General features: G+C 43.4%; 1 protein-coding gene across 4 annotated transcripts; it reads left to right on the forward strand.

Moving 5' to 3' along the window:
• On the forward strand, nucleotides 1-25606 carry LOC146178609 (phosphatidate cytidylyltransferase, mitochondrial). Of its 4 annotated transcripts, none has more exons than XR_014700622.1 (10): nucleotides 1-373; nucleotides 1025-1207; nucleotides 2273-2365; nucleotides 6093-6240; nucleotides 6902-7047; nucleotides 16706-16871; nucleotides 19068-19130; nucleotides 23075-23149; nucleotides 23984-24087; nucleotides 25073-25606. XR_014700622.1 is itself a non-coding variant. In XM_084578410.1 (10 exons), the coding sequence occupies exons 1-9, from the start codon at nucleotides 89-91 to the stop codon at nucleotides 24001-24003; spliced, it is 1179 nt and encodes a 392-aa protein (XP_084434536.1). In that variant the 5' UTR covers nucleotides 1-88; the 3' UTR covers nucleotides 24004-24044; nucleotides 25073-25606. The 4 variants fall into 4 exon arrangements, 3 of the variants coding, with proteins under 3 accessions (XP_084434536.1, XP_084434534.1, XP_084434537.1); XM_084578410.1 differs by having other exon boundaries at nucleotides 23984-24044; XM_084578408.1 differs by lacking the exon at nucleotides 23984-24087 and having other exon boundaries at nucleotides 25049-25606.
• Nucleotides 25607-25985: the final 379 nt, after the last annotated feature.

A 25985-nucleotide genomic window follows, 5' to 3' on the forward strand; every position in this document is an offset into this window, starting at 1 on the left:
ATGGCTTCTCGCTTAGAAACTCGCTCTAAAGTTCGCTGTAGTTGCTGATTACTCAACGTGCACGTTCCCCTTCGACCGCACCCTCTTTATGGCAAGAAAGAAGCGGAAAAAGGGACGCCGCAGGCGAGCGAGGAAACGAGAAGGCCGTGCCAACCGTACCGAGCCCTTGAAGCCACCCCAGATTTCACCTTGTGACAGCTGTCAAGAACAGCCACGAGGGGGCAACGAGTCGCGCCTCAAGATGGCGGCGTCCGCAAGAGCAGTCGACCCAGTGTCATGGTCAAGAATGTTGAGCATTTTTCCTGGGAAATTCACATTTGCCTTTTGCTATGGGTCCGCTGCGTTACCTCAAAAAGGAGTCGCCCAGACTAAGGTAAGCAAATAGTTATTTCGAAGGGCCCGAGTGCCTCGAACGGCGCCAAGCATGCATGCTTTGCGCTCTGCTTGCTGCTCGGAACAACTTTTACTTCCTGAAACAATAGCCGGACGCTACTTCCGCATCGCAAAGTGTGTCATGCTTCTCAAAGAAAGCAAAGAAAGACCATGTATGTTCAGTGTACAGTCGTTTTATCTACGGTGTTTCATATGACGTCGCATTAACGGGCGTGGTTAGCAGACGATTTTCACCCGTGGGCGAGTCTGCCTTCGCCGATTTCACCGTTAACCTTTGGTTAAGCAATATTTAGGAAGTGTCCTGCACGTGAGAAGTAAGCACGTTCAGATTTCATACTAAATTATCGTAATTTTACGGGGAACGACAAATTACACATACAAAATAGTAAGAAGGCGTGCACTGCGCGCAGCTGTACGATCGTTGAACCTCAACGACCCTTCACGCTACCCTGCTTTTTCTTTCATGAGACCGCGCACGGCGGCATGGCGATTCTATTTTAAGGGTTCCATGGAAGCCAGCTGCCGCGCACTACCGTTTGTGCTCTACCCGCGTTGTTGTTGCTCGTGAACGGATAACACCACGAATGATGCCGGAAAGACTCGTTACACGTGACGCCGCTTGACCTTGCAGAGCAATATGCTGGACGTTATTTTCGCCGTGGACGATCCTCTTTCGTGGCACCGGGAAAACCTGAAGCAAAATTGGCGGCACTACTCTTTCCTGAGGTACGGCGGACCGTGTCTGGTAAACAAAGTGCAGAAGGACTTCGGCGCTTACGTCTATTACAATACGTTCGTGCCGTATGATGATGGGGTGAGTCCTAAAGTTCTCTCTTTCCCTGCTACATCGTGCGAACACGTTTTTACAGTGCGTGATCAATACAGAAGGATTTGCAAGACTGTTCAGTTGTGGACTTTCTATGCGTTTCACACTCATGTTGGCAGTTTCCATGGGCTTCACGTAAATGTTGTTACATGTGCAAGCTCGCAAGTTAATAAAATTGCGTGCAGCTGCTACCTAAAAGTATAACGGCGTTGGATTTATCTGCCCTGGCATGCAGAGCAAGAAAAATCAAACATAAATGATGCTGTAATAAAGAAACATAAACTAAGTGGGCTTTAAATGCTGTATTACTTTACAGGAATATATACGCTTCGTCACATACAGCCAAGCTCATGGAGATCCTTCTTTCCCATTCTATTCAACCTTCTTGGTGGTTGTGTTCTGGGATACCAGTGGGATATTTCTTTCCTTGGTAAAATCTGGAGGGACCTCTCCCTTTTTGTGCAGCGGTTTTCTATTTTTGTATAAATGCACTGAAAGAATTGAGAAGCTGGATCACACCTGCCTGAGCAGAATGGCTGCTTAACATTTGGCATGCTCTTTGAATGAATGCGACATATTTAAGATGAAATTTGAGGTAGTTTGCGATACCGTGTTCAACTGGCTCAGTCCCCCATCCACAGCAATAGGCATTGTTTAGGTTTTGAGTGGCTTTACACAAAATTTCCACCTGTGTGTATCGTGTGCTGAAGGTTTTGAAATATGCCAATTAAGTTATCATGAATGTGAAAATGCCTGCAGCATACTTGTTAAAGTAGCACTTTTGACATAAGTATAAGGCCTGATTGGGGTGCGGAGAACTTTTATTGAACTGTCTTGGACATCTGCCAGTGGCTCACAAAAAGTTTGTTGGCCTCCTCTCTCTTTCTTTACGAACATGGCGAAGGCACATGAACAGGCTCTTGCATTGTGCAAAATCATGAATGAGTGTAAAACCTGCACTCTTATTTCAGTCTCTTTTACAAAGTCGTCTGTTACCGGATTCAAGTTATGACGTGAGCTGAAAACCGTAGGTGTTCTGTTGTTTGCTTGCAGTTAATGAAGTATGGAGTAATCAGCACAGAAAGGCTCATCACGGACCTTTTAGACTGGGAAACACTCTACCTAAGCGGACGACTCCATAAACCGGTGAGCAATGTAGCAATAACTAGTGGCTAACAAGGTTTTTCAATGCCAAATGTTCGCTTCTGCACCCATATTATCATATCTAAAAGGACTAATGGAGGTGCAAAATTTTCCAAGTTTTTTTAATTATTTCTTTTCATACGTGCAATTTGTCCTTGTAGTTATGCTGTAGAATACCATTAATTCTAGAAAGCGAAGAGCTATTAAGGCAAAAGCCTTTAATGCCTCACACTGTCATTAGCAGCCGTGTCTGCAAATGTGTCCGCGTTTGGAGAACGAGAGTTAAAAATAAATTAATAAACCTTGTCTTCCACCGGGGAATCACACCTCCATCCTTTGGACACCCAGCCCAGTGCTTTACCACTGCGCCACGTCCCGGATCGTGGAACGCTCCTTATAATTCCCTTTGTCTACAGTGAGAACGGTAGTGGGATTCCTTGAGTGACAGATACTGCGCCTTTCCTTTCCTGTAGATAAATTATAAATCGCCGGTGAACTTTGATGCATTCAATGAAATGCTGGTTGTGTTCGACAAGGGGCGCGCAATGTACCGTTATGACAGGTCATGAGGCCATAAGGCGATTCATGCATATACGAAGCTGACCTCACCGGGCGTCTCATCTAGGCGTCCGTGCGGCCTTTCATTTGCCGCTTTCTCGAACGCCGCATCACACAGCAAACAGAAGCAGACCCAGATGTCTAGGAGGCAGCAGGCATCAGCGGCGTTCGTAATTGATTTACAGGATAGAAAAAACGCAGTGTCTGTCACAATTTTCCGCGGACACATGTACCACGCCGTAAAGAAAGGGAGGAAGGTGGGAGCAGAATGCGGCCCTCAGGCTTTCGCCTTTCACCACTTTAGTCGCCAAAGTGTCTCATAATTTTATTAATTATTCTCGCACTTGATATGACGGGTCTTCTCTTGGAGACTTGTACACACGCCAAGCATGACACCTTTACAGCACAAAAGGCCGGGGTAACTACAGATGGCGATTATTTGGCACGGCAAATTTTCAGCATGCAGCCGGCATGCCAGACAAACTGCTGGGATGTGACTACTCACTGACTGCTCTCTAAACTAGGGGCCGTCATATGGCATGTAATCAGTTTTGTCATATTGCTCAGTTCACAATGGTTTTTGTCAGTTCTGTCTCTGTTGCTGGCAGAGTTTGACAATCAGATTGAAGTGTAGCTTTGGCTGAGTTTTATATTTGTGGGCAATAGGAACTGTCTATGCCAGTGAAAATTTAAACAGCTTGGATTTTTCTGCCCTGAAACATCTTGCCAGTACTCATTTTATGCAGTGCAGTGCGAAATATTGAGATTGACATTTATTTTTTCCTTTCTTTGGTATTATTGAACTGTGTAATTGACTGACTTTTAGGAAGCATAACTGTACACGTATGTTGGCATGCATTTAGTTTTATAGCATTTTCTGCTTTGCGGTTTTCCTTTCGATTTCTATGAGCTAGCTAGAAGCTGCATGTTGATGTCATTTTTAGTAATTTGGTGTGCAAAGACATGTTATAGCAAGCATTTGATGACAGCGGGCTGCTCTATCCTCTGCACAGTCTGCGTTGGATCATAAAGCTGTGGCATTTCATACGACTGTTTTGAGCCTGAAAGTAAGGCAGCGCTAACAATGATCTGGACAGGTTTGGTCATTATGATAACTGCTTGGTGTACTGCCTGTCACGCTGAAGATTAAATGCCTTTTGGTCATTTTTTAATATGCGCACATCATGAGCACTACATTCAAATAGGATGAGATAAAACCATCACCATGAAAATTTGTGTTTCCCAGTCTTCCAAAGTTTGAATAAAGCTATTAATGCACATAGTTGGTGAATATCTATTACCAAATTTGCTGCGCTCTGGTTTGACTTAATTACTCACTGCAACCTCCCCTCATCTATACTGCTGCTTGGGGACAGTCTTTATGCTGTTCATAACTACACAGTGAGGTTGTTACTGATCTTTACAGTTAAGCAACTATTGCAGGTGGGCAGCGACAGCCGCTTTGTTTCCCTGTTCATCAGTCATGAGGTTGTCAACAATGAGGTCTCAGTCATGGTGATTTGTTCATAGATACCACAGGGATTGCTAACGCAAGAGTGATTTACATTGTTTACACATTATACACACTATTGCTACTTGCCAGAAGAAATCAGCAAAGATATAGACTATTCTCTGTTGTTATGCCTTGGCCATTTTAGTGCTGTCAATGCAATAGATAACTCTTTATCAGCACACATGAGTTGGTTGATACGAAACAGCAAGAAATCATTGATTGCTTTGTGACTCGCACGTTTACTTTAACCTGTATGGCAATAACATGTAATTCTGGGGAGTTTCAGCAAATTAGTTGCACTATACTGCTATGTGGGAATTTATATCAGATGAACAGTTTTGGTGTCGTGGATTGTGACAGTAAATCTCACATTTGCCTGCTTATCTTGTTTGTGTTACGTTTGAAATGGGCTAGAAAAAACAAAATCGTGGAGCAGGTCTTTAATTTTGGACCACGTTTGATACATGTAGGCATTGGGGCGCGGAAAAAGACTGTGATCGTAAAGGAAAAGGAAGGGAGGGGATACACCAGTTTTCATCACTTCTTCATCCTCCCGAAAAAAGGCCGAGCCAATAACAACTAAAGAAAGGATCGCCTCAGGCATAAGGAATGCTTTCATATAGGTTCCAGATGTAGTGGCAGATTGTGTAGGACGATAAAGGAGCTTGCCTAGAGTATAGCTTGAAAGCTGAACAGAAAAATGCTTCTTTCAGGTGAGGGCTGCTCCCTTTCAGAGCATAAAAAAAAAGAAAAATAGGGAGATAAGACCAGCCCTTACCTGCAACTTCAAGTACATTACATAGTACAATGCATGCCAAGCACAGTAGCAAGTTTAGGCTTTGACTGTGTATAATGATCAAGGAATAAGGCGGCCCCATAATATGTTAAAACATGTATTGCTAAACCTTCCCGCTTGTTAGATCCGATGGCAATGAACATGTGCCCCAAATACAGTTGCTGTACATATAGTAGACGACATAGCATAATCTTGCCCTCAGTAATGTTTTTCGTTTCTTGCACTATTTCAGATTTGCAACATTTTTTGTATTTTTAGTTTTGTGATGCCAGTGCCAGTGCTTTTGCATCACAGATAGAGACGGTAGCCATTAGCCAGAAGTAATTGTCGATTCCTGCCAACTCCATTGATACGGATTACCCCAAGACGCAATGGGTGATTTCATAGGAATTGGCCTCTGTGTTCTGGGGTCCCTTCCAGGCTGAACCCATGGATCGCAGATGATAAAGATTTTTTTTTGTGTGCTGTCGCAAATTTTTTTAGTAATGATAACAATCCCCCTCATTTCTGACCATGGATGGGATGTTTTATTGTTTTATTTAAAGTTAAATTCTAAGTTCCCAGGCTGTGATATTCATAGGTTGTAGGAAGTGTTTGCAAGACTTGGAATTTTTTAGTCCCTGCTACAGGTACAGTAAATGTGCAGCTTTCTTTGTTGTCGTGTCAGTCTTTTGTCTTCCATATGCTGTACATATGCGTCCAACTTAGAGAACTACGAGAAAATCTTTCTTTTTGTTCCTTGTTGCTTTGCTTTCGTGTTCATCTTTTTGCTTCTACCTTTGTCTATCCATTTAAAGTGTTCACTAGTTCCGTTAGTTGTTGGAAAGAGTTTGGCTCACGGAGTGGCGTATTGACACTTCCAGGTTCGGATCTTGCAAGAGCCAACGCCAGAGATCAAGCGTGCCATGGCTCTCAACTACATGACGGCCATACACACAGCTCTGCTCATGCTGCCAGACAGCTTCACAGAGGAAGAGCTCTACCTCAAGATAGCAGGACTCTCCTACGTAGGTACGCATGCCCCCCAAACGTCCATGCTATCGTGCTGTCAGGAAAGCGTGTTCCTTTAAATCTTTTCATTCTTGTTCCCAGTGCAGAAAACGTCTTGCGCCTGAAAATGGCTTGAATTTTCCATGACATGTTTTCTGTGGCCGAGTAGGGTGATGAAGGTGAAAAAATAGGTGCAAGAATTGAGGAGCCCATTCAGACCAGAGTTGCATATGAGAGTTTGCTTTGCCTAAGAATAGGTTTCACATCATTTTCGTTGAGCTAACTCAAGTATGATGGCTTAGCTACCAGCCCACACCATTACCAAAGCCGAGTGAACGGCTTCAGTCGCTGGACAGTTCAAGTACTGCACTTTTCTTGGAATTAAGTATGCGTGAACAGTCTTCACTTTGGGACTAGCAAGTACGCCAATTTACTTTGATTATTTCCCAATGTGTCTTCCTTGGTTCTTTTCGGCTAAACTTGACCCTTGTGAAATTAAGGTCGCATGTTAGTGCTTGACAGCCATTGTAACTCTTCTGAACATATAACCCCCATCACGCTTTTTCTTTTTGTAGTCTTCGACAGAGAACTACAAGTACAATTTTGTTCTTATCATTGCCATTTTACATTGAGCTTTGCTGCGTATAGAGCAAGAGTGACTCAGCTGAGTGAGCGGGTGCAGGTGACTTCCGCATGATCATTGGCGAGGACAAGAACAAGGTGGCCAACATTGTGGGTGCACAGCTGGCCGAGTTCCGAAAGCTCTACAGCCCGTACCTGCAGCTCATCAAGATGGTTTCCTGGAATGAAACCACGCAGACGTTCGAGGTAGAGCACGGCTTTGTTTCTTTTTCTGTACACATGAGCGACTGCGAAAGTCTAAACTTTATCACAAGTTGTACTTTCAGAAGCTGGACTTGCAGCGTAAAATTGAAGAGTGCTTTAAGGTACTTGCCCATACTGTTGTGGCCTTCTGCCTTAAGTGAGTGTGTTGGGTTTAGAAAATTAGTTTCTTTTCCACCCCTTTTCAAAAAACATTTAGTATTAGTGCTAGGATTCTGCTGTGCTTAATGTTATGTGTTGTTGAAGGTGTAAGCCTACTGCCTCAGAATTTTATTATTGCACGTTGAATTAAGAAATAATTTCTTGTGGACAGCGTTAAAGTGTCCTGTTGGTCTCGAGGGGTTGTAATTTTTCACAGCGGAGGCCTCAGCTTTTTAAGGTAGAAGCTGCAAATATCAGTGCTAGTGCATAACACAAGTTTGAAAAGCCAGTTTTCCACAGTCTGATGAATTTTTGACTTCTTTTGTTAGGAAGCCTTTCCACTAGCATACCAAAGTGCCAGAATTTTGAAGTTTAGGACGGATGGAACATTCCATCTCGCACGTCATAATCGTGTTCAAAAGCAAGATGAAGAGGGAGTGACAACGGAAGGCGTGCAAACATCAAATTTTGGTTGCAAACTCATTACAGTGATGAAAGAGCATTAGTAAACATTGTGTAATTCACCTGCATCTAGGAAATAACTTTTAATTTAATTTTTTTTCTTTCATGTGGTTTCGGTATAGGCTTCAGCAACCAAGCTGTTATTACGATGTCAAAAGGCATGCAAAAACTGTGACATTTTAGTCGCTTCTTCACTTGTTCCCATTACAGCTCTTCAGGCAGTCCCTGCGTGAGGCTTGTATTGAATTTAATTATGTTGCCTCCGTGTGCTGTGCGATGTCAGCGCACGTTAAAGATCCCCAGGTGGTCGAAATTACTCCGTAGCCCTCCACTACGGCCCCCCTCTCTCTCTATCCACTTTCACTCCCACCTTCATCCCTTCCCTTACGGCGCGGTTCAGGTGTCCACAGAGCAAGTGTGACAGATACTGCGCCTTTCCCTTCTTATGAACCAATTATGTTAGTTGAAAGTTGGCTATCTGTTGCTTCAGTAATTGTTGTACAGCAGTTAGTATTACAAAACTTGCACTACAAGTACTTGCGATTTACGCTAAAGTAGTGCGGGCATCAAATTTTTGTTGCCTGTTTGCTTCTTTCTAAGATGCATTTTACGTTGCATTCGCCTACGAGCACTAAATAAATTATAATTGAATTTTCTTCTCGAGCTGTTTTCAGTTTCGGTTTAGGCGGTGAAAAGATGGCCCCGATGAGAAAGGACAGTTGTAGATCACGTGAGGCATGAAAAAACTGCATCATGTAATTGCTGCTTCTTTATTTAGTAAAGCTGAAATCTGGGCGAGTTGGTATGCATTCATACTGGGGAACAGCGCAATAATGGTGGGACAAGGACGAAACAAGCGCTGACTATCAATTGGGTTTATTGAAGGATGGTAAGGGAAATGTATCGAGGAAAACAAAGCAATGAAGCAAAAAGACAGTGGAAAAAGTAGCTATAAAAATCAAATCTATGTCACATGGGAGGTGATATATGCCATTTCCTTGTCATTTAGTCATTGGAAACTGACCCTGGCAACGTTTAATGCTAGAACCCTAGCTAGTGAAGCTAGCTTAGCAGTGCTGTTAGAGGAACTAGAGGGCATGAAATGGGATGTCATAGGGCTTAGTGAGGTTAGGAGGCCGAATGAGGCATATACTGTACTGAAGGATGGGCATGTACTATGTTATCGAGGCTTACCAGAGAGGCGACAACTAGGAGTAGGTTTCCTTGTCAATAAGTATATAGCGGGTAATATAGATGAATTCTATAGTATTAATGAGAGGGTTGCAGGCATCGTAATTAGGCTTAATAAGCGGTATAAACTGAAGGTTGTACAGGCCTCTGCACCTACATGTAGTTATGATGACCAGGCAGTTGAAAGCTTCTATGAAGATGTAGAATCGGCAATGTGAAAAGTAAAGACGCGGTATACTGTACTAATGGGCGATATCAATGCCAAGGTAGGGAAAAAACAGGCAGGAGACAAGGCAGTAGGGGACTATGGCATTGGTTCTAGGAATAGCAGGGGGGAGTTACTCGTTGAGTTTGCAGAGCGCAATAACTTACGAATCATGAATACCTTCTTCAGCAAACGGAAGAACCGGAAATGGACATGGAAAAGTCCTAACGGAGAGACTAAAAATGAAATCGACTTCATAATGTGTTCAACCCCCGCCATTATGCAAGATGTAGAGGTAATCGGGAAAGTGCGATGCAGTGACCACAGGATGGTGAGGTCCCGAATTAGCCTAAATCTGAAGAAGGAACGCAACAGATTAGTAAGAAAGAAACCCATCAACGAATTAGCGGTGAGGGGGAGGGCAGAAGAGTTCAGGATCTCGCTACGGAATAGGTTTTCAGCTCTAACTGAGGATGGCGACATTACCCTAGAGGCAAGGAACAATAATTTCAGAGATATCATTACTGAGTGCGCCGTAGAAGTAGGCGGTAGGATAGTTAGAGAGGATACCGGCAAGCTGTCTAAGGAGACGAAAGATTTGATTAAGAAACGCCAGAGTATGAAAGCTTCCAATCCAACAGACCAGATCGAATTGGCCGAGATATCAAAGCTAATCAATAAGCGCAAGGTGGCCGATATAAGGAAGTATAACATGGAGAAAATTGAGCATGCTGTAAAGAACGGGGGAAGCCTTAAAGCGGTAAAGAAGAAATTGGGCATAGGCAAAAACCAGATGTATGCGATAAAGGACAAGGCGGGCAAAGTCATCACTAATATGGAAAAGATAGTCAAAGTAGCCAAGTAGTTCTATACAGATCTCTACTGTAGCCAAAGTAGTCAGGACCGTAATGAGATTGGCAGTAGGGAAAAACAGTCAGATGTTCCACCAGCGACGAAGGACGAGGTCAAGAAAGCACTAGAAACTATGAAAAGGGGGAAATCAGCTGGAGAGGATCAGATAACTACAGATTTGCTTAAGGACGGGGGGGATATCATGCTAGAAAAACTGGCCACCCTGTATACGCAGTGCCTGGTGTCATCGACGGTACCGGAACCATGGAAGAATGCAAACATTATCCTCATTCACAAGAAAGGGGACTCTAAGGACCTTAAAAATTACAGACTAATTAGCTTACTGTCTGTTACGTATAAGGTATTTACTAAGGTAATCGCTAATAGAATCAGGACAACCTTAGACTGCAATCAAGCAAAGGATCAAGCAGGGTTTCGGAAACGGTACTCTACTATCGATCATATCCATACCATCAATCAGGTGATAGAAAAATGCTCGGAATATAACCAGCCCTTATACATAGCATTCATTGATTACGAAAAAGCATTTGACTCAGTTGAAACCTCGGCGGTTATGCAGGCATTGCGAAATCAGAGGGTAGACGAGCCGTACGTGAAAGTGCTGGAAGATATATATATAGTGGCTGCACAGCAACCATAGTTCTGCATAAAGAAAGTAACAAAAGTCCCATAAAGAAAGGTGTTAGGCAAGGAGACAAAATCTCCCCAGTACTATTCACAGCTTGTTTAGAGGAAGTATTCAGAGACTTGGAATGGGAGCAGTTAGGGATAAGGGTAGATGGAGAATACCTCAGTAATCTGCGATTTGCTGATGACATTGCCTTGCTAAGCAACTCGGGGGATGAACTGCAAATAATGATTGATGACCTAGACAGGAAAAGTAGAAAGGTAGGCTTGAAAATCAATATGCAGAAGACTAAGGTAATGTTCAACAGCCTTGGGAAGGAACAGCAGTTTACATTAGGTAGCGAAATACTGGAAGTAGTAGGCGAATATGTCTACTTAGGACAGGTAGTAACCGCAGATCCGGACCACGAAAAGGAAATAACAAGAAGAATACGATTGGGATGGAGCGCATTTGGCAAGCACTCGCAGATTATGACTAGCAGCTTACCGGTATCGCTCAAGAGGAAAGTATACAACAGTTGCATCTTGCCTGTACTCACCTATGGGTCTGAAACGTGGAGGCTAACCAAGAGAGTTCTACTTAAGTTGAGGACAACCCAGAGGGCTATGGAACGAAAAATGGTAGGGGTAACATTAAGAGATAGAAAGCGTGCAGAGTGGGTCAGAGAAATAACTCAAGTTACTGACATTCTAGTAGAAATTAAGAAGAAGAAATGGACATGGGCAGGACATGTAGTGCGAAGCGAGGATAACCGATGGTCGCTCAGGGTAACAAACTGGATTCCAAGGGAAGGAAAGCGTAGCAGGGGGCGGCAGAAAGTTAGGTGGGCGGATGAGATTAAGAAGTTCGCAGAGGTCAAGTGGATGCAGCTAGCACAGAACCGGGTTAAGTGGAGAAATATGGGAGAGGCCTTCGCCCTGCAGTGGGTATAATCAGGCTGATGATGATGATGATGATGATGTCATTTAGTACTACGGAAGGATTGCTGATGCATTGGTCATCACGCCTATGGATGTAATGCGCTTCTATTATTTCGCGTGTCAGCTTATCTTTATGACTGAAAAGAACTTCGGTGTTCTAGTACTCAGGTGTGTGTTTGCATTTTTTGCAGCGGAACTTTGTGCACGGAATCCCGCCATTTTAATTCTGATTTCCTTTCATGCTCGCTTTCATGTTTATATTTGCACTTGGTACAATGATCGGCAACGTGGCTAAGAGGGTCACTTTTTCTTGTATTTTCATGCTCCATAAGCCTTTTGTTCAGACAAAAGCCCTTTGTGTTCAATGTAAACAGCACCACATGTGAAGGGAATTTGGTATACCACATTGTTTTCTGCACGTGGTACAGAGGGTGAAACATGGCGTACCTAGCAACCATTCTTCTTTGCTCCCTTTGCCTACGCAACCTGTTTGCACATGGAGCTCAGTTTGTTGGGAGAAGAAAATACAATGTCGACGTCATACTTGCTGGCAATCTTTTTGAGGCCGTGTGGCAAGCCGTGTGTATAAGGATCCTTAGCAGATCTGGTTATCCTCTTGCCCTCATTGGGTTAGCCATTCTTCACAAATTTGATCAGCTTTTCCGAAGCCCTAGAAATCATTTCATCCGGATAACCATCCTGGTGCAGGGCTCCTGGTGCCGAACTCTGAAGCTCTGGTGGACTATCTACAGGTGAAAAATCCAGGGACTTGCATGATGTTCAGTATTGATGCGGTAGACCTGTATTATTCCTTGCGACAGCATGATGATTGCTGTGAAAAGGAGAATTTCCTAGGACAATGATGAACATGCCTTTATTGACAACGTGATGATTGCTGTGAAAAGGAGAATTTCCGAGGATAATGATGAACATGCCTTTATTGACAAATACAGAGTGTCTGTTGAAAGTTTTTTAGAAGATCTGTTGTTTTACTTGTCGGCGTCCGTGGTTGATTGGCAAGGGAAGTCATTTGTGCAAGCGGCCGGCGTGTGCATAGGATCGAGGGTTGCACCAATTCTGGCTGATATCTTTTTTAGCAATGTTAACTCTGATATTAGCAAAGCTTCAAAAGGCATGGTCACTCGTATCTTGAGGTACGTAGATGACTACTTGGTTATTGCCCATGAAGGCAATTTGCCAAGAAAGCTCGTTGATGTCTTGAAGGTTTTCAGTGAATATGGACGCGGCCTCAAGTTCACAACCGAGGTTCCAAGTGGTAATCGGCTTTAATTTTTAGATTTGGCTTTGTTTCTTGAATCTGGACATGTTTTCTGATGTTATTGCCCAAACTCTACAAAATCATTGTTGAACTTTTCATCGGGCCACTCTAAGCTTATAGCAGTATCATGTCTGAAATCCGCTCTCAAAAAGTCTTGTCATGAGAAGATTGCTGATAGAATTACAATGCAGATCTGCAGGTTACGTGCAAATGGTTATCCGGATGAAATGATTTCTAGGGCTTCGGAAAAGCTGATCAAATTTGTGAAGAATGGCCAACCCAATGAGGAAAAGAGGATAAACAGACCTGCTGTGGTTGCTTATACGCACGGCTTGCCACACGGCCTCAATAAGGTTGCCAGCTGGTATGACGTCGACATTGTATTTTCTGCTCCCAACAAACTGAGCTCCATGTGCAAACAGGTTGCGCAAGCAAAGGGAGCAAAGAAGAACGGTTGCTAGGTATGCCATGTTTCACCCTCTGTACCACGTGCAGAAAACGACGTGGTATACCAAATTCCCTTCACATGCGGTGCCGTTTACGTTGGACACAAAGGCAGATGCCTGAACAAAAGGCTTATGGAGCAAGAAAATAGAAGAAAAAGTGATCCTCTTAGCCATGTTGCTGCTCATTGTGCCATGTGCAAATGTAAGCATGAAAGGGAGCAGGAAAGGAAATCAGAACAAAGTGGCGGGCTTCCATGCACAAAGTTCCGCTGCAAAAAATACAAACGCGCACCTGAGTACAAGAACACCAAAGTACTTTTCTGCCATAATGGTAAGCTGACACACGACACGAAGTGTCGCTGGCACTCACTGAATTGTGTTATTTTCACAGCTTCAAACAGTTAGTACACGATTACATGAGAGTACAGAGTAACAGCAGCTCATTACTTGATCTCATATTTGTCAGTGAAAATGCCACGTCCCAGCCGAGCATTGTGGAAGTGTTGCTAGGGATCTCCGATCACTCTATCGTTAGCATGAAACTGAGTTGGTCATTTCAAAGAGACGAAATGGCTGTTTCAAGATATCGGGACTTTAACATTGCTCACAACACAGCTATTCTTGATGAATTAGACCTACGCTATGGAAACTTCGTTACACTGAGCTCTTAGCCGCCGCCAAGTACTAAGCCTTCCAAGGCCCAGTGCTTCACCTTTCAGTTGCCGGAGCCAGCTCCGGCAGATGACCTGACTGATGCCTTCGAGTAACTGTTAATGAACTCTGGTTGGAATTTAAAACTATGGTTGAAAAATGCATTAACCAGTGTGTACCACTGAAGAATAAAAGAAGGAAACAGTCCTTGGATAACAAGGAAAGTCATTCAAGTAAAAAAGAAACTTAAACGACGCAGGAAAGCTTTACGCGAGACGCATAATTCATCATTATTGAATGACATTACCCTTTTGAACGCCGAGTTGAAGCATCTTATAGAAACCTCAAAACGCAATTATTATAATGTCACTCTACAGAAATACCTGCGTGAATCCCCAGATAAGTTTTGGAGGCAGTTAACTCCGTCTAAAAAGTCTGTTTCCGAAGTTACAACAGAAAACGGTACTCTTACGAACAAACAAGAAATATCGAATTGTTTCAACCACCATTCCTCCAGTGTTTTTATTAAAAATAATGACTAAATTGTAGAATACCAAAGTACACAGCTCAACATATACCACTCGGCAATGTTGATTTGACGGTCGAAGGAATCTTAATGCAGTTGCTTAACCTGAAAGTAACAAAATCTATAGGTACCGATGAAATAATGAATGTTTTTCTCGAAAGGTATGCTGAATGGATGGCTAAATACCTCTTGCTAATATTCCAGAAATCCTTGTCATCTGGCTCACTCCCGAAGGACTGATGAATGAGTAAAATAATTCCCATATTGAAAAGTGGTGACCCGAGACACGTGTCCAATTACAGACCTATTGCACTCATGTTTTGTGCTTGTAAAATGTTGGTGCACTTTGTTTCCAAACACATTCGTATACATTTATAGAAAGTAACAACTTCTTCAGTGATTGCCAGCACGGCTTCAGGCAAGGATTGTTAACTGTCATGCAACTAATAGAAACTGTGCACGATTTGGATCACGAAAATCAAATAAATATAATATTCCTTGATTATAAAAAGGCATTTGACTGTGTTATCCATAAAAAATTGGTATTTAAGCTAAGAGCTAGTCTAGGAAATAATAATGTTCTGCGGTGGATAAAAGGTTTTAATGATGACAGGCACCAATTTGTCAGTATTGAGGGGAACAGGTCCGACACATGTAGAGTGGGGTCAGGTGTGCCGCAAGGCTCTGTCCTTGGCCCCCTGCTGTTCCTGGTGTATGTGAACGATCTGATTAAAAATTCATGTGTAAAAGCAAAGCTCTTCGCAGATGACTGCATAATTTATACAGAAGTGAAATCTGTGTCCGACCAGGTTAGAAATAAATAAATAATGGAAGCGCATTACATCCACAGGCGTGGTGACCAATGCATCAGCAATCCTTCCGCGACACTAAATCTCAAGGAAATAGCATATATATCACCTCCCATGTGACATAGATTTGATTTTTATGGCTACTTTTTCCACTGTCTTTTTGCTTCATTGCTTTGTTTCTCTGTATATATTTCTCTTACCATCCTTCAATAAACCCAGTTGATAGTCAGCGCTTGTTTCGTCCTTGTCCCGCCTTTATTGCGCTGTTCCCCGATATTTCTGCTTCTTTATTTATTTGGTTAATATTTATGTCAACATTTTGGCTCTTGAGGCAGGTTTGCCGCTGCGTTTTAGTGGATCAAAATGACGGGACGGCGGGTGAACCGGTTCTTTTATGCCTCACATGGTCTACGTGCTCACCTTTGACTATGCAAATACCACATTGCAAGCATGTGTTGCATGTACTGTAATTACAAATAAAGCACACGACCAAAAATTTGGTGTTACGGGCAGTGGATAATTAAATGGAGCTCTAACCGTCACTGCTCGTTTTAGTGAATCTCACCTAGTATGTGAGTAATTACCCAGCACCTGAATAAGAATCGCGTGTTCCGAGTCGATTTTACTTGTCTCAAAAGGAGCCCTGACATAATACTGTAGTGCATAGCTATTGGGTGCTTCTGCAAAGCAGCTGTCTTGTACATGCAGCGCAGGACACCTCTCAGTATAGCGACTGGCTTCCATGCATCTAAACTTGACTTTAAGACTCTGTGACTAGCCAATTTAAAAATTGCTGTATTGACGTAGCAGCATAGAGAAGAAGCCTACAAAGAAAGTGGGGGACACTTATGCTCTGCCTTTAAGAGTATGATGCGACAGCATTAATGGCTCCGTTTGTCACACAACCTGTCTGCCAATCAATTTCCATTTATGCCACCTGCCATCTGCCGCCTGCCGTTTTCTGCAGCCGGGGGCCCTAAACATTGTCGCATCAGGTGTTGTGCTCCTGTACAGGCTTTTGGTGACCTGTGTTGCAGGGGCGTTTCCTCTCTGTTCGTAAGGGGGTATTGCTGTCCTCACTATTGTAGGTGCTGGTCTGCGACAGTCATGCAAACTAATATGTGAGAATACACCACCCGTGGATCAGCCCAACTCTGTGCAGTGTTGAGTCTGGCTTGTACTATGTGTGGAGCTCATGTAGAAGTCGCCATTCTAGTCTATTAAGATTTAAAGGTTATTGCTTGACAGTAAAATGGAAAGACCACTATGAGGACACATTTCAGTCATTCCAGAACTGTCATTCGAGTCATAACTGTCATTCCTTGGACACATTCACTTGTTCACCTTCAGGAGGAGAATAGCAGCCTTCTTTTTTTGAAATGTATATATAGATATGCAGCTGATAGCCAAGTATAGTATTCTAACGCAGTCTTCTTCTCGGCTGTCTTGCATGTGCAAGCTTACTCGGCGCCAAGTGTAATGTGCTTGTTGCCACTGTTCCTTTCTTGGTAGCAAGAGCCCGGCCCAGACGCCAAGCTGCACCACCTGAACCTGCTGCCCAAGTCCTTGCAGTCCCACCTGCTGAAGGTGTGGAACCGGGACGGCAGGCACCGCGACCTGGAGGACGTCTTGCAGGCTGTCGGAAACGACCCCCACTGCAGCGTGTACATTGAGGAGGGTGGGTGGTGGCACGTTCACATTCTCCTAGTAGTAATGGTCGAGTATGGTATGGTGAATTGTGCATCATATCCCAAGCCCGCATGTGGGCTGTGATGGACACCGTAATGGAGAGTTTCGGATACACTTCGACCACGTGGGGACAGTTCTTCCACATGGGGGAGTCAGAAGTGGCAAGACACTAAAGCCATAACCTCAGCACACTATGTGTAGGTTTTTGCTTGCACTGGAGATGAGCTTGGAAGGAAACTCGTGTAAGGCAACGAGTAGTCCTTGTTGTCAAAGTAACTGCACGGCAGTTCTTTCAAGTTTACTTTTGTTCTGCACGAGATTCTCTGAGCAACATAATTAAAAGGACACAAGGTGGGGCTAGCTTTTCCTGAGCAAAATTCAATGTCTCTCTTATGTGCAAACAGTTTTCTGAACAGAGAAATTGACATTTTCAAAATCTCTGTGGCTACCAGTCATGCCCCGTTTTCCACCTGTGTGCGACATGTAATTGTTCTGTGTTGTAAAAAATGGAGGGAAAATAGGCGCATTGATTATCTCCAGATTTGGAAGGATTGTGATTGTACGTCTGGCAGCAAAGAAAAACTTCCCGACATTTGACACTATGCAACTTGCCTGTAACGTACCGTTGGCCTGTTGCATATCGTTTTGCACCTTGTAAGTAGGCTTTGTACTTTCTGGTTCTAACCGAAGGACACCAATAAACATCTACCGGTAAAAACAAATTACGGAATCGGGTAAAACCGAAAAACTTCTGTTTTTGGTATATTCATGCTAGCCTACTACTGTTGAAAAACATCTTATTTCCTTCCCTTCAGAGTATAGAAATGGGCTAGCAGGCATTCAAATAAAGGAGTTCATGTAGTAGAGACGCTCGAGGATCTGCCACGCTGGGCGGCAGAATGCATGCGCCAGCACCTTCCTTGCTGTAGCAATGGATCATTTGCAGAAATCCGTATGTTAGCTTCGCCACGAGGCTTGTATTTCAATTGAAAGAACTCGACGACATTTTCGCATTATTCGTGGGAATAAAAGACCTGCTAGGAGAGCTGCTGGATGCATTCAGTCGATGTGAACATATTCTACAGACTCTCAGTACGGGACGAGTGCAACATGATGTACCTCGACTCAGAGTTCGACAGTTACCGCCAGTACACGGTGAGCACTGTTGTCGAGTCTCCTGTATATTGGAGACGGCACGCTTTTGTGACTGGCCATTATTAGACAAAGCGTTTTTGTGGGAATTTAGGTCTTCCTGTATGAAGCGCTAATGTTGAGCGAGCATTCTCAAAATTGTATGCTCTCAACGTAAAGGAACGTGCTGTCATGGCCGCTGACAGTATGCTTGTATCTGACACAATCAACTCTAAATAGCGTTTGCACCAAGGTCAATAAAATTTGCACTTTTTTGCTTCTACAACCTCGTGTGCTTTGGGAAATTTTTTTTTCACCGATAATCGTTGCATTTTACAGCTTGCGCTGCGCGACTAGCCATAAAACGCCAATTTGAAAAAATGTACATAAATGCCGAAAAACATTGGTCGAATTTTCTAAAAATAAACACTGCCTGCTTTTAAAGAGTGTTCTTTGAGGTATGGAGCATTTTGGGATGGTTGCGCAAGCATGTGTAGTCAAATCCCAGTCATCTAACTCATAAATTAGGGTTACGTCTTATAAAGAGGTGTGTCTTATATATATTGTTTTAGTTGAGAGCCTTTAAATATGTGTGGTGTCTTTTACAAACACGCGTCCTGTGCACAGGAAAATACGGTATATGCATTGATACAAGACAAAGCGTTCTTACAGTTCAAGATATATTACCATCATATCAGGAATTAAAAAAAAATATATTACATTCAGGGGGTGAGCAGTTTTTTTCTTTTTGCAAGACAAGATAGTAAAAGGCTTTCAAGCCATTTACATTGTGTGTACTTGTGAGTATATATAGGTAAATATCGCAGTAGATTTGTTTGCCCTTCAGTTAGTGCAAGGATATCATTTCCATAGCTCCTTAAGAAGGAAATTGCCCTTGTGCCTGTGTGAATGAAAATGTGCCATTTATAAATTTCTATAAGGAGCCTTGTCAATTGTTTGCGGCTGGCAGTCGTAACTTGACAAGACTGGAGAGCAGTAAATTGCTCGCAGAAACAATTGACTCCTTTGTCTTTTCTTTCTCTTCTTCCGACAGCTGTGTCCAGTATTGTGTGGCGGTCAAGTTGGGGCCAGACTGCGAAGGGCATTATCACAGCAGGTACTAACCACAAAACTTAATATAACTAACTTTATAAAGTTGGCTCACTTCAAGTAACGCTGTTGGTGATTGTTCGGCTATACAGTCGTGCCCCGTTAATATGACCCCCGTTAATATGGACGACCCAAATTATGGACAGTTTTTCTGGGGACGAAACCTTTTCAATGTATTTATGCCTCGTTAATATGGAAACTCGCTGTCCGGACAATGGACAGGGGAAGAATGCACGCGCCCCACTTGGGCCCATGTATTTTTGTCTCATTAATATGGACAGTGCTTGAAAAAAAGCAGAGTAGTCCGAACGCAAGTTAAAGAAGGGCGCGCCGCCCGCGAACTTACGCGACAGCCGATACGGCGGGATGCCTGAACGAGTCCTGTGGGGTTGGAAAGAACCAAAGCCTGCGTGTAGCCATACTAAAGGAGAGGGGGGGGGGGGGGGGGGGGGGGGGAGCGCAAGAGCGGAACGGAATGTACACAGAAAACCGAGGGTCAGCGTAAGAAGACCCCGAAAGGGGGGAACCAGGAGATTTCTGGGTGCAGCGGAAGTGCCGCCGCAGTTGGAAAAACAGCAGCATGTGGTTGCAATAAATTCTGCTGAACGTGAACAGAGAGGCCGGTAAAAGCGTAAGAAAGAAATGACAGGAAGAAAGACAAGTGCCTACAGTGGCGGTGGAAACTGAAGTTTTATTTTCCAAAGCGCAAAGTGTGTTCCATGGAGCCGTTAACGCTTTTCGGTTAGAGTTAAGACACACTCACAAAGTAGAGCGACAAAAGAAAGGCGACGTACGAACACGCAACCGGGACCGGGCGTCCCGTCCAGGACGCGCTTCCCTCTCATGCTCCTGGTTTTCGTCCCTGTTGCGCTGCCGAACTGACAAACTTTGCACACTAGGCCGTATGTCGGCTTCGCTTTGAGTCAACGATGCGGCCTTGACAAGGTCTGAGCCCGTCGTTGTCGGCTGGCCGTCATTCTAAACTGTACTTCAGCTTGCAGTGTTTGTTTTATGGGAACACATAAAAACTGCGCCAAGAGAATGGGATGTTCGATAGCCCTCTGGATAGCAGCTTGCCAACTTGACTCCCTTACTTCTTTACAGAAACCGTACAAGGCAAAAAAAGAAAGAATCAGAACGGAAAGGCAGAAAGGTTAACTAGGCAAAAAAGTGCACAGCATCAGGAGCCTGTAGCCCCCAACTTGAGTCTGGCTTTTGGCAAGGCGGAAGTTAAACGCAAAAAAACAGAGCTGAACGTAGACGCGAAGAAATCTGTGAATACAAGCGGCAAAAGCCATCTCAGTCATTCCAAGCTGCGAGAGACTAGTGTCGACAGCTCAGCTGTTTCCTCGTCTCAGGAGAATCTCAAGCAGCTACTTAGCGGCTACTTTGCTCAGTGAAGAGGCCATTTTGGAAGTGACGGTGAGTAGAGAATCAGATGCTGTATTCATCGGCGTCGGCCTCATCGGCCAGTGAGGAGTTCGTGCTCGAAAGTTCGACCAACACAAAGCCCAACATCACGGGTGTCATGGTATGCGAGTCGCTTCAGACTGCACTAAAATTTTTTAAGACAACAATGACAAGGACAATGCACTCAAAATTGTCGGTGTTCTGTGGAATTTTGAGTCCAACGCACACCGTTATGTACAAAAACAGTCGTTAACTACAATTCTCTTTTCTCAATAAAATCCTTTTTGTTTTTATTCATGACTCGTTATTATGGATGACTCGCTTTATGGACAGTCTTGGTCGGAAACCAAAGTGTCCATATTAACGAGGCACGACTGTACTCACTTATTTGATTGTTCAGATCTTTATCTGAACTGAAGCTAAGCACCATTTGCCCAATTGCTCACTTCATACGATGCTGTTTGGCCATTCAGTTAGCAGTTGCCATAACCAGATCGTTAAGGCAGTTCTGGGGACCCCTTGTTTAGTTGGCTGTTTACTTAGTTTGAGGAGTACTAAAAATCAACCGTTAAGCTGTTGACCTATTTGTGTTTAGTTCAAGTTTGGTTGTTGGTAGTTATGAACCTCTTTTGCCCTTGTCGTCGTGCACGGTGTTGGGTCCGTGTGTTCAGTTGAGTAAAATGTTGACAATTTAAACTTCTCTTACCCTTGTTATCCACGGTGTCAGGTCCCTTCGGGATGACTTTTCACGGTGCCTTTCAGAAGCAAGCCTCCAGAAGGCAGGTCCGACTTACAAGCATTTCATCACTGTCTTGTCATTGTAATGTTATCAGAATTAAGACAACTGCAAAGCAGCAGCCCTATCCGTCTTTAATGCCGTCTTGCATTCCAAGTGGCTATTGAAGCATCACGAGGGATGTTTTGGAGTAAACATGGTAACGTGGCTAGGCCTGCTGCACACATGATAGCGATGCAGTTAAAAAATCGTGATAACTAAAAACAAGTTGCAAAATTTGACTGTGCAAATTAGGTTTTTCTGGGTGGAGCCCACCATTTGTCAATTGTCTGTGAGATCAATATGCTGCAACATGTTTTTGTCGCACACTAGAATGAGCATCCGCGATTAATTTCACTTCTTTTTGGCAAAAATATCCCACGAGGAACTCATATTACAGTTTGGTTTGTTGAAAAATTTTATTTCAGACTTGAAAAAATAATTTGCTATTCCCTGTCCACTGCATTTTTTTTTTTTTTTCATACTATTTCCAACAAGGCTAAATCCATAAATGAAAGGCCTTAGGTATACCTAATTCCGCAGTAGCTGTAGTTTGTTGCGGCTTGTGTGTCACAACTCTTAATCACCAACTCTGTGTTACAGAAAATTGATTTTAATTAGGCAGAAAAAATTGATACAACTCTGCATAGCACCACTTTTTTATGTTTTGTCGTTATTGATAAACAAATACTTCCTCTCGTCATTTATACTTTAATAGGACAAAGCTGGTTTTGTGGGAGGGGGAGCAAAACTCTGCACTACCACTGGGATTGAAAGCCTCATAATTTTGACGTCGGTTTGCTCGAAAAAAAATGGCTTGCATCAAAGGCTTATAGACTGCCTAATGATATATTTAAGCATTTTACTTATTCGGAAGAGAGAAATTTCTGACACACAAAAAACACTTTGCATATGTTACCCAGGGTGCTCTATGGAGACAGCTGTGGGAATTCCTTTGAAGGTTTCTTCGCCCAACTGAGTTGATGCCAGAAATGGTCTCACTATGTTAATTTGGGTGATAGCAGCCCCATTCAGTGTTCCCAAATCTTAAATGCTGATTTCCGACTTTCGTTCAGTGTTTTTAGACGGAGGTGGTTATGAGAGAATGAAAGGCATGCCTAAAGGTATGCAAACCCGTCTCCCTTTTCTCTCTGGGTGTTCCAGCAGAGTGGCTGCTAGTAATCTCGCTGTTTCGACTGTATGTGCTTGACATGCAATGCAGAAAGAGCTGGTCTTAGAACAGTTGGTGTAAAAAAGGAAAAAAAAGTGTTGCTAGGCATTCCTCAAGTTCAGTGTACTGGGCAGTTGTCTTCACAGTGTCTTGTTTCCCGGAGGCGGCTTTTGTTTTCATTGCGCTTTCAACCGTGCCTTTGACTCATATGCATAAAGGGACCCTAAGGACTGACTGTAGTTGGCCAGTTTCGATAGGCTACGTTATTTTGATGGCAAATGACTCTTCTTTTGGGGAAAGCAAGGTTCGTATAAACTAAGGAAGGCCAAGAAAAAAACAAGCAAAAAAGAAACTGCAGGGATGTCAGTCACTGGTTGCGTTCACAAGCAAGTGGGGTGATGTACAGGTAGCTAGGCCAGCCTTCCATTTGCTTGCAAATGGTATTCATCGAGCTCTTTCCGTCGCCCCGGGGGCGAGATAGCGAACACATAATAATGAAAGGTTACTCGGTGTCGGCGGTTAGGGATTGTGCATTACTTCCGGCTGGTGCTTCCATGATCTGATGTCTGTGCTGCTCGACTGTCTCTTTCTTCAGGGCTGTTGAGCGCAATTCATTACGGGAGCAAGAAGGTCATCAAGATGCTGAAAAGCCTGACCACCATACAACCAAGTAAGTTTAGATGTCCGCGGATGGCAGAATTATATGCATCGAGCGAACATGCTCCCCGCGAATTAGTTTTCCTTGATAGCAGTTCAAAGTGAATGAAAATACTGTACTTATAGGAGTTCATCTCTTCTTTCCAAATTTGTTTTTCAGTTGCAAGCTAGCTCGATGCTTTCTCGTGCTGGATACCATGCACGAGTGAAAAACAGCGCACGCTCGTGCAGCTCCATAATGTGAGAATAAGTATGATGGAGTAGTAGTAGTAGCTTAAAATGATTTTTTGTATATCTAATGGTGTCTTCGGCTGAAGGCACTCATGGAGCACTGGTGTAGTTGGTTGTAGTGCCTGACAAACCAACACCGCCACAATCGCAACATTTCGCAGCATGCGCCGGCGTCTCTAGTTATCACTAGCTCTACACACCATTTGTAGGATAGCCTCCGAGACAGATAAGAGTCTCGGAGGCTATGCAGCAGTGCACAGAAAACTCCACGAGTGTCGTCAGCCGAAGACACTGTAACACTCCGATGCTGACAACTGAGTAAGGTCGTGTCTTCCTCTTAGTGTGCGCCATTTTGAGACCGCTTTATATTCGGCGCAATGTTTTCAAAGGCTGTTGTGTCATTATTTAAAAACGTTTCAACCCTAAAAATATGTTCGATTGCATTAAAGCGTAGATAGTTTCATTCTACCAGCTTTTCAGATTATTCGTCGCAGATTTGATCTTGGCGCGATTGAAACGAGTGCGTGAAGTGTTATGCACAAAAGAACAATGTCTGGCCCGAAATAAGGAAGCAAGATTTCTGGCGATTTTCTTTTTCTTTACTATTACTTCCTAGGAGCACAAAGTGGCCCTTAGAGAGAAAAGGCATAGGTCTACCGGCTCGCACAAGCCTGCCTGTGGGTGACGACATGATTTGACGCATCACGCATTTGTAAATAGGTCAGATCTGCATATTTTCTAGCAACTGCGACTGACTGCATTGGCTGAGATTTTTTAACAACTTCCCGGTAATTCTTGGCTTTGACATTTTTATGTGTGGAAGAGAATGATGAACGCAACTCAAACAGTCAAAATAACGAAACTCGAATTTTAAAAGAAATTACCATATTTCGGTGTGCATGTCCCCTTAAACAACAATGTGTTAATGTAGCTGCCTTTCCTTACGATAGCCAAACTCATCTTTGCATGCTTTGCACGCATCAAATTTGTTTGATGTACATATATCTGGGTATGACTCAAGCCAAAAGCGGTATGCACTTCTCATCAACTGGAAGACGTTTTAAAAGCGGTATGTGCTTTTTCGTTTTTGAGGTATATATGTCTGTAGCACTGCATTCATTTAGTGCTGTAGATATGTGGCTCTGAGGACAATATAAAATTTGTGTTACCCTATTGCAGTGTTGTGCAGCAGCTTGTAGCTGCATTAAAGTAGTATTTTTACCTTATGTTGCACGTTACTGTTTAGATGAAGAGTAGCGAGGTCGGGTACAGTTGGAGTCAATTCGAAGGTGATCATTTGCATGCTAGCTCACAAGAAGTAAATTTTTTCTTGTGCGACAATTGCTCATTCTCTAGTATGCAAAAAAAAAAGTGCCATTGAATGTTATAAAGACGGAGGAGGAAACTAATCTCTCCGTTTGACCTTCTTGCAAATACAAACTACCGTAGAGCAGTTTATCGAAATAGATTTGCCCTAAAGTGATGACCTTCGTGTTGAATCCAACTGTATATATTGTGCCCTTATTGGTGTCTTTCAGAACAGATGTCCCCAACAATCTATGCACGTGTATTCGTTCATAAATTGCCAAATTGCACGTAAGAAATGCATTCTTTCAATTTGCAAACATCTTGCACAAGATCAGATTCGACTATTAGTCGGTGCTGAATCAGTGATCCCTAGTCTCTTACCTTCTTGTGTTCGCAGGTCTCAAGACGTAACGTCTCTTCACCGCAGACGATGTGCACCGCCATTTCTACAGCCTTCGTTCCGAGCGCTGACCGCACGCATCGGAACATTCTCAGCGTGTTGACATGCTTCACTGTGTTGTTTGTCATCCTTTGTTTGTCACAGAGCTGTGATAGTTTGCACTCGCGACATAGTCACAATGTCTGACCATCACAGAGTGAAAGAGACACTGCCATAAGATGGGACATTTCTCTTCGTTTCAAGTTGGATGCGTGATGAATGAATTGTTTTGGTTAATTAAAATTGCACATAAAAAATAATATGCGGGGGAAAGTGGGGCGTGATTACAATGGATAGCAGATAGGCCAAGTGAGGAATGACTTGTGTTCTACTTACTATAAAGGACCCACTTAGTCTGGAAGAAGCTTGCACAATGTGTCTTTGTTATTCGCACGTTGTGCAGTTTTCAGAGCCAAGTGCTTTAGAGACTAGCGACTTACTTCATGCACGCTGTGCGTTGCAGAAAAAATAAAGAATGAGCTAGTTCAAAAATTTGTCTAGAATTTTTTTTTTTCCTCACCCGTTGTTCGTTTCATGCCGTCACCTAACTGTGAAACAACCTTTGCTTCGCATTCACTGACCCACCTGCGCATTCTAAGCTGGGAGTAGAGTGCATGCACAAGTTTTTGTTGCCAGCAACGATCTTCAACAAGGTTGACGACTGGGCAAGTTGGTAAGGGTTCATACTTAACCAGCCAAAGGACAAGACACAGGAAAGAAGAGGACAGGACAAGGCTGGACTAGCAACTGAATGTTTATTGAACAGAAGAAAACAACGATGACTCCTTCCGAAAAGCACGCGCACAACCCAATCGGTGAAAAGCACGCGCAGAATGGCAGGAAATTGGGAAGAAGATGAAGAACATTCAAA

This window comes from Amblyomma maculatum, chromosome 9 (assembly GCF_055883805.1).
Source record: "Amblyomma maculatum isolate TAMU_Amacu chromosome 9, ASM5588380v1, whole genome shotgun sequence".
NCBI lineage: Eukaryota > Metazoa > Arthropoda > Arachnida > Ixodida > Ixodidae > Amblyomma > Amblyomma maculatum.